We start from the raw sequence: 7,357 nt of genomic DNA, 5'->3' as shown, positions 1-7,357 counted from the left end.
AATTAAGTTAGTGAAACCCAATATGCTTGTTTCAAAGCAGACATATCGACATACTGAGCAGGAAAACCACATATGTCATTAATAATATTAATAAGAGCTGCAATCCAACGTGTATCTTTAAAACAATATTACCTAAAGATTGTTTCTAAAGTGTCATAAATGGTTAGAGTTTGCCACAGCGTGGTTGGTGCTGAGACACAAGAACTTGTTAAAAGAAATACTGTTGTCCAGGAACAGAGAGCAGAAGGAACAAAACGATTAAATAGATATTTAATTACTTCTGTATCTATGTTACATAAATAGAGCATAACAGTGAAGACAATACAGCTTCCCAGAATTTGTAACGTTTGCTATATGTCAAGGAAAATAAGGTGCTATACATGGATCTGAGTGAATTTAATTGTATTTTGAATTAAATAAATAATATGTACAGTATGATATATTTGTATATATTACAGCAGCAATAATCAGTGAGTATGTACAGTCATAAGAGACAAATGCATGACACAGATACAAATATTATCTACATGCACGCTAGAAAATTAAGAGGGAGCACTACTGCATGTGTTTGTAACTCCAGAGAGCTCCGTGAAATCTGATAAATTCCCCCAAGGTATGTCACTTCACTTCACACGACATATACTGTACATACTGCAGCTATTAGAAAGCTGAGTGCATCAAACATAAGTGAAAAAGCTAAATCTACAGCCTAGTATATACTACAGTACATTAAGAGGTAGAGGTTGTGTTCTGAACAGTGGTTAAAAAAAAGTACAATTAATTCAGGTGTAGGGTTAGTCCGTAGTGATGATACTCAGTATTCAGTTTTGATTCTTAAAGTAACTAAGTAGATTATGTAATATGACTAGCCTTATTCCTTAAAACAAGATGTCGGATGTAGCTGAGGAGATTTTCATGAGTGTCTCTTCTCTTTCTCCTGGTGAGAACATTATTCTTTGTGTCATCATGTCTCCTTTTCCTCAGTTTTTGTCTCATGTCGTAAGGGTAAAAATTTGTTTGAACTTTTCTCAGTACTCCATCAAAATAATAGAAATGATCATATCCATCATCATTCAGAGGATTGCCAGAAAGATGTTCCCGCTCTCCTCGATCCTTAGATTTGTCCGATTGTTCCCTTGAGGAAAACATCTTTGATCCCGGTTCTGTGAATCGCTCCACACAGTGTTTCCACCCAGCTTCAGTGCGATGAATTAAACCTCCGCAGAGTGGTCTGTTGTCATCTGTCATCTGTGGAGGAGAACTTTTCATTAGTACATCCACTGCTGAAAAAAATAATATGCAATGCATATTTTCTTCTATCAAAGATCAATAATTCATAGAGAAAAAAAAGACTATCCAGTAATATTCCTCTCTTAAATGTTGGATTATGTTGTTCAGATGTTAATTTTTGTATTTAACACTTTATCTGCATAAATAGTTTGACACTTTTTCTCTTTCTGGCAGAGAGTAAGAAGAGCAGAATGACACTTCACATTTCTGTCCATTAGATATAAGGTGGTCTTGCATAGCCAGACCTCTCCACACTTCTCAGCACTATAGGAAGGTCTGGCTCCAAACATTTTCATCCTGCTATAGAGGAAAAAACACTCTGGCTCAGTCATCTTGGGTGGCGCCTGTGTTGAGGGGAACTTGTTTTGGTGGAACATTTGCACAGTGGGGAGATGAGCCCTGGCATTAAAATGGCTAAATCCCTGCAAATTAAAAGTTAACAGCTGTTGGCCTGTTGGTCCCATTAGCAGCCAGGTGCTAACTTGCCATTTTTAGTATGCAGGTTGCAAACTAACCTCTAAGTTTGCAACCTGCATACTAAAAGTTTGTTGTGATTAAGACTTTGAAAACCCAGAAAGCAGAAGTTGCCTGGAACAGCCAGACATACCACAGATGAGATATTAGGTGTCAGCCAGCAGCCAGTTAGCTTAGCTTAGCACAAACAGTTGAAACGAGGATGCCTGGCTCAGTCATAAGGTAACAAAATCCACCAACCAGCACCTCTAAATCTGACTAATGAACACATCATGTCATGTACAAAAAACAGAAAATTGAGGCCAATGTGAATGTGCCAAAAACTGCAGTTCCTCGAATGGCCTCTTGAGGCTGGTTCCAAAAGCTAATCAACCTCCACAGACCCCTATATGAAAATGTCCTGTGTTACAACTTAAATAAACATGTTTACAGCTGGGTACAAAAAATGGTCAATGGCCACTTTGAGTGACAGGTGGATGCCATCTTCATTTGGCCACCTCAGCTCCACCCAAACGCCATCTTCGGTTATTTTTCCCAGTGACACGTTCTAATGGTGAATTTGAGAATCCATCTACAATCAGGCAAAAGTCATTTGAAAAAATGCAGGGAAGTCTAGTCTCTGTTGCAGCCATGTGAGCAATGCAAAGAGTGTATCTTCATAAACTGATGATCACAAAAAATACAAAATTATCTGTACTTGAACTTACAGTTCAGCACGAGGTCTGCTGCATGTTTAATTTTGCGGTTAAGGCAAAGTTTAAGTTAATAAACAACTTTTTAAGATTACGTTTTGCTCACTTATCCAAAAAAATGATTAGATGACCCAAAACAAGCTGATAAGAACATGTGACGCACAACACTGTGACACAGGACGTAAGGCAGATAAGGTAAGGTAAATACCAAGCCAGGCACTGCCACGATGGCGACAGACAGATTCACCACACTGAGCGTCTCAATGGCTCTTTAGAAAGGAGACAAGCCTACATCCACGTTTTTACAGTCCTAGCTTTGGACAGAGCCAGATTAGCTGTTCCCTGTTTCCATTCTTTGTGCTAAACTATGGTAATCAGCTGCTAGCTGTGGCCTCATACTTAACAGACAGATATGAGAGCATGGTTTTAGTTTTCTCATCTAACTTCCTGCCAGAAAGTGATTCCCAAATGTGAACTATTCCTTTAATTAGAACAGGATTTTCATACAACTCTGCTGCTGCAGTTTCACTTACTTTTGGAAGTTTGTCTGTAACTTGTTTGTGGATTGTTTGTGAAGGTTTTGCAGATGTAAATGAGTTCACTTTTGGATCATTTTGATCTTCTTCTCTTTCATTTCCTGGCCTGTTTGTTGCCGCTCTTTCTTCGCTCTCCGCGCCTTCATGAAGTTTGGTTGAATCGGCTGGGACGTCTTCTCTCATCCTGAGGCCTGAGAATGGCTTTACAGTCGTAGCTGGTGTATTGTTATTATTAGTCACGCATTTTATGAATCTGGGCTCAGTGTCAGTCTCGGTTTCTGGATTCACTGTGGTCGTTGGGGTCTCGTCTGTACTTGGCAGTCTGTCTGCTTTCTGCGTGCTGCCTTTATTGAAGACTTCCGTACTTGATGTTGTCTCTTTTATCTCCATGTTTACTGCAGTTGTCTCTGCTATAGGCTCTGTTTTTGCAGTTACTGTTTCCATCATTTTGAGTGAGGGAGGTGAGGGTATGACTGATTCTTCTGATGGCTCTTGTTTAGTCTGATTTATGCTCATATTTTCATGAGAAGTATTATTAGCCTGAGTGTCTTTTTCTATTTTCTCCTGCGTTTCTTTGACCCCTTCCTCAGTATACGTCGACACTGTAGTGACCTCTTGTGCTGGTTTTATATGCATTCCCTCTGTTCTATCTAGTGCGTATATTTCTAACAAAAATTGGCCGTCTTTCAAGCATTTACACTTTGAGTTATCGGACTCAATAATAAAGTTTTCCTTTATAACTTTAGTCACAGATGGGGGGTCATCCAGCACTTTTATGTGTATATTTACTGTTCGCCACCCAGTGTCTGTGTTCAGAATAAGTTTTCTTTCCGGTGGTTCTTCTGTTTGTGTCTCCCTCTTAGTGTCTGGAGGGAATAACAAGATTAAGACGTCTTCTTGCGCCTCGGTAAGCATTTGTTTGCGATCGACATCATTATTATCTGCTTCATGTGTAAAGCGTGCTTGTCGGATGTATGCTAATTTTTCCGGGTTCCCATTTTCAATAGTACTTGATTGTTCTGTTCCACGTTCTCCCTCTGGGCGTCTAAACTCTGCTTGTTTTGTGATTATCTTCCCGCTGAAATCCTCTTTATTGTGATCCTGAGCAGCCCTCATCTTATACTGCGGTCTATTTATGGATTCTGTCTTCTCTCTGGAAACCAACAAGAGTTGCCTCTTAACGTAAAATCCATCATCATCATCATCATCATCACACATACAGGATGCAGCTTTTAAAGGACGCTGCCTCTGAACACTTTTGTGCAACAAGGACCCTTCATCCAAGTTCAAGTGCTCATCTTTCTTTATAAGTCTGACCGCTTTTCTGTGAATCTCTAATCGTGATGTATCTGAGGTTTTCCTTGAAAAGCTGCCAGAGTGCAGAGGAGCAGCTTGGAGTGAAGCTTTTGAAGGCCGTTGTCCATCATACTCCGTGTGAACTTTAATTTTCATCGCTCGCCGTGTGCCCTCGTTTAGTTTTATTTGTGGCTGTGCCATCTGTTGTTTGGATTTTTCCTTGACTTTCAGTGCTGATCTTATTTCCCCTTTTTCAAAACAGTAGGAAATAATCACACTTGTAGCAGCACAGCATCTCTTTGTCAGCATTGTCTGGGGATGAACAATGATGGCAGGTGTCCAGCTCTTGGATTTCTTCAGTGAGAAAGCTTGAAAATTGTGGCCTGAGGCAGCAGTAGTATGATGGAGTGACCATGCAGACTGTAAATCAGGGTGATGTCTTATTATAATCACACCAATATGTCTGGTTTCCTCACCAGCCTTAGTTGGTGTGATTTTACTAATTATATGCAGAGCTGGTAGAGTATCAGGCTTCTTGACCAGAAATGCTGGAACACGTTTTCCCCTTCCACGAAGGGAAGCGACAACCTGGAGTGACCGGAGAGAAAGAAGGAATTAGTCATATACAGAAACATCCATGTGAAATACACAACTTTCATGTGAAAATCTTTAGTCACGCTGACCACATGGTTCTAGCGACAGCAATGCCAGCTGGTCAGTTTGCCTCTTTGATCTAGACTGAGATATCTCAACAGCTATCAGATGGATTGTCATGACATTTGATACGGATATTCATTTCACCCTCAGGAATTTTTAATCTTGTGCCATCATCAGGCCAAAATTTGAACTTGTCCAATACTTCGGTTTAGTGCAAAATATCTGCAAAACCATTAGCTTCAGCTGTGCCATATATGTAGAGCTAATTGGTAAATGAATTAGTATACCAACACCTGTGTTCTCTAGTTCTGCATACAGTGTATGTAGTGTATGTTCTCTAGCTCTATATAGCTTATACTGTGTTAGGGTTATGGGTTAGCACAAGATATCAGACCCAGGGAACATAGAACCGTGGGAATTTATGACCCTGGGGGAAAAAAAATTAGAACATGAGACCCTGAGAAAATAGGACCCCAAGAACATAGAACTGTGAGAACTTAGGACCCTGGGAACATAATACCGGGTGAAATAAAGATCCTGGGAACTTAGGACACCAGGCACCTAGGACTCTGGGAACTTTCGACCCTGGGAAAACAGAACCTTGTGAACATAGGACCATGGGAACTTAGAGACCATAGGAAGATAGGGCCCTAGGTACACAGGACTCTGAAAACTTAGGAACCTGGGAACTTGGAAGCATAGGAGTATGGGAACTTAAGACCCTGTGAACATCAGCATATGGGAACTAACAGATACCCAAAGATGATAAATATACAACAACAGATTTTTGTGAGATAAGAGAAAGAGAGTGGGTTAAGATAGCAGACAGTGTCCACCATATCTATTGTGTAAAAGCAATAGAAGAGCAACCATACAAGTTAAGTTAGCTAACACTACTGTTATCAAACAGTGCCATTAGCTACTGTCAGCAAATACTACTGTTAGCTACCATTAGCTAGAGAATACAACTGTTAGATACCATTAGCTAGCACTACTGTTAGCACCTGTTATTGAACACTACTATTAGCTACAATTAGCAAACACTACTGTTTGCTGCTGTTAGCAAACCCGGGTGTTAGCTACCATTAGCTGACACTACCATTAGCTGTGGTTAGCTACTACTATGGGTAGAGAAGTGAAAATTAGGACAGAGTTTATTTAAGATTTTGGAAAGTTTGGATGCTTGTCTTATATGCATTACAAATTTTAAGCTGGGATAGAAACATCATCATCATCAATGGCTTTTTTTCTTGAATCAGGTCCTGATCCTTATTACCATGGTTAGGCCTATCAAAGAGGATATTTAATTTAGGACATTTATGTAATACAGCCCCAGGTCTCCAAGGTCTTTTCTACACACAGAGAGAGTTTCACAGTAAAGTTTGTCTCTCTGAGTCCAAAGCATTAGAGACTAATCTGTTCTCCTTTAAATATTCTGAACTGGTGCAAAAATATGCTACATGTCAGATATTCTAATTAACAACAGTGTGAAATCAGTACAAAATACACCTGGTTGTTATTGTTTGTGTTATGAGCAGCTTCATGCTCTTGCTTTTAGGGAGTGTGATGTTGAGGATGCTTTACCGCCTTGCAAAATGTGCTATCCCACCTGTTATACTGATAATTCATGCATACACCAGAGAGCAGCAAAACAGAAAATGCAATAAGGTAAAAATAAATAATGTGTTTTTGATTGATATCAGCTCGTGTGAGATATGGAAAGTAGCAGCAATGGTTGTGATCATTTCAGCAGGGAATGCAACACAAGGAAAAAGTTGTTTTGTTGATAACGTACGGAAACAAACACACCAATACTGATTGAAATAAGCATACCAGTGCTGGAATATGAATCCTCTGAATTCTCCCTGTGAATTCCTGATGAAACAAACTGCATCCATGGTCATCATGGAGTGTGTACGCCCAGTATAAGGGGGAGGTCCTCTGTTTGTGCAGCACAGCAACATACACACAGTGTCTCTGGATACACACACAGTGGTGTTCAGTTTGGGCCTGAAGTATCTCTGGTCCTGTGGGAGTCATCCGTCCATTAAGTGGCAGTTTTCTGTATAAACTCCAGCTGTAGTTTTCCATGACCCAGTCCCCATCTCCAAAGGGACTGAGGTCAGAGACGAGCAGGGACAGCAGCAGCGGCGGCAGCAGCCACGGCCTCATAGTGCTGAGAATGAGTGCTGGAAGTCAGTATGGACCCAACAGTAATGCTCTTATCTTTACTGCATTTTCACTTTGAATATGCAAAATGCGCAGCAAATAAAGGCTCAGCTCTATCTAACAAGGTGCAGTGAGAACAAAGAGGCAACTTATTATCACTTATACAGAGGTAAACTTGCCACGTCTCCACTTCCAATTAACTGGATGTTTTTGTATAATGTTCACAAGGACGAATTCTTTCCC

The 7,357-nt window shown here is 40.2% G+C and overlaps 1 protein-coding gene across 1 annotated transcript; it reads right to left on the bottom strand.

Moving 5' to 3' along the window:
- Nucleotides 1-298: 298 nt before the first annotated feature.
- On the bottom strand, nucleotides 299-7,357 carry LOC146308505 (uncharacterized). Its single transcript, XM_084746096.1, has 3 exons — nucleotides 6,779-7,357; nucleotides 2,990-4,876; nucleotides 299-1,248 (listed from the first exon to the last, which is right to left on the bottom strand). Exons 1-3 carry the CDS (start codon nucleotides 7,115-7,117, stop codon nucleotides 853-855), a joined length of 2,622 nt encoding a protein of 873 aa, XP_084602222.1. The 5' UTR covers nucleotides 7,118-7,357; the 3' UTR covers nucleotides 299-852.

Source organism: Lutjanus erythropterus, chromosome 20 (assembly GCF_056507025.1).
Source record: "Lutjanus erythropterus isolate fLutEry1 chromosome 20, fLutEry1.hap2, whole genome shotgun sequence".
Classification (NCBI taxonomy): Eukaryota; Metazoa; Chordata; class Actinopteri; order Lutjaniformes; family Lutjanidae; genus Lutjanus; species Lutjanus erythropterus.
This window is presented reverse-complemented; position numbering and strand designations above follow the sequence as displayed.

Bases quoted from the DNA above. Each gene is read 5' to 3' on its own strand.
- LOC146308505 (XM_084746096.1), bottom strand. From the start codon at position 7,117: ATGAGGCCGTGGCTGCTGCCGCCGCTGCTGCTGTCCCTGCTCGTCTCT. The intron at 4,877-6,778 runs GTATGCTTATTT...CGGTCACTCCAG, and splicing joins GGATTCATATTCCAGCACTG to GTTGTCGCTTCCCTTCGTGG. The intron at 1,249-2,989 runs GTAAGTGAAACT...TCTCCTCCACAG, and splicing joins TTACAGACAAACTTCCAAAA to ATGACAGATGACAACAGACC.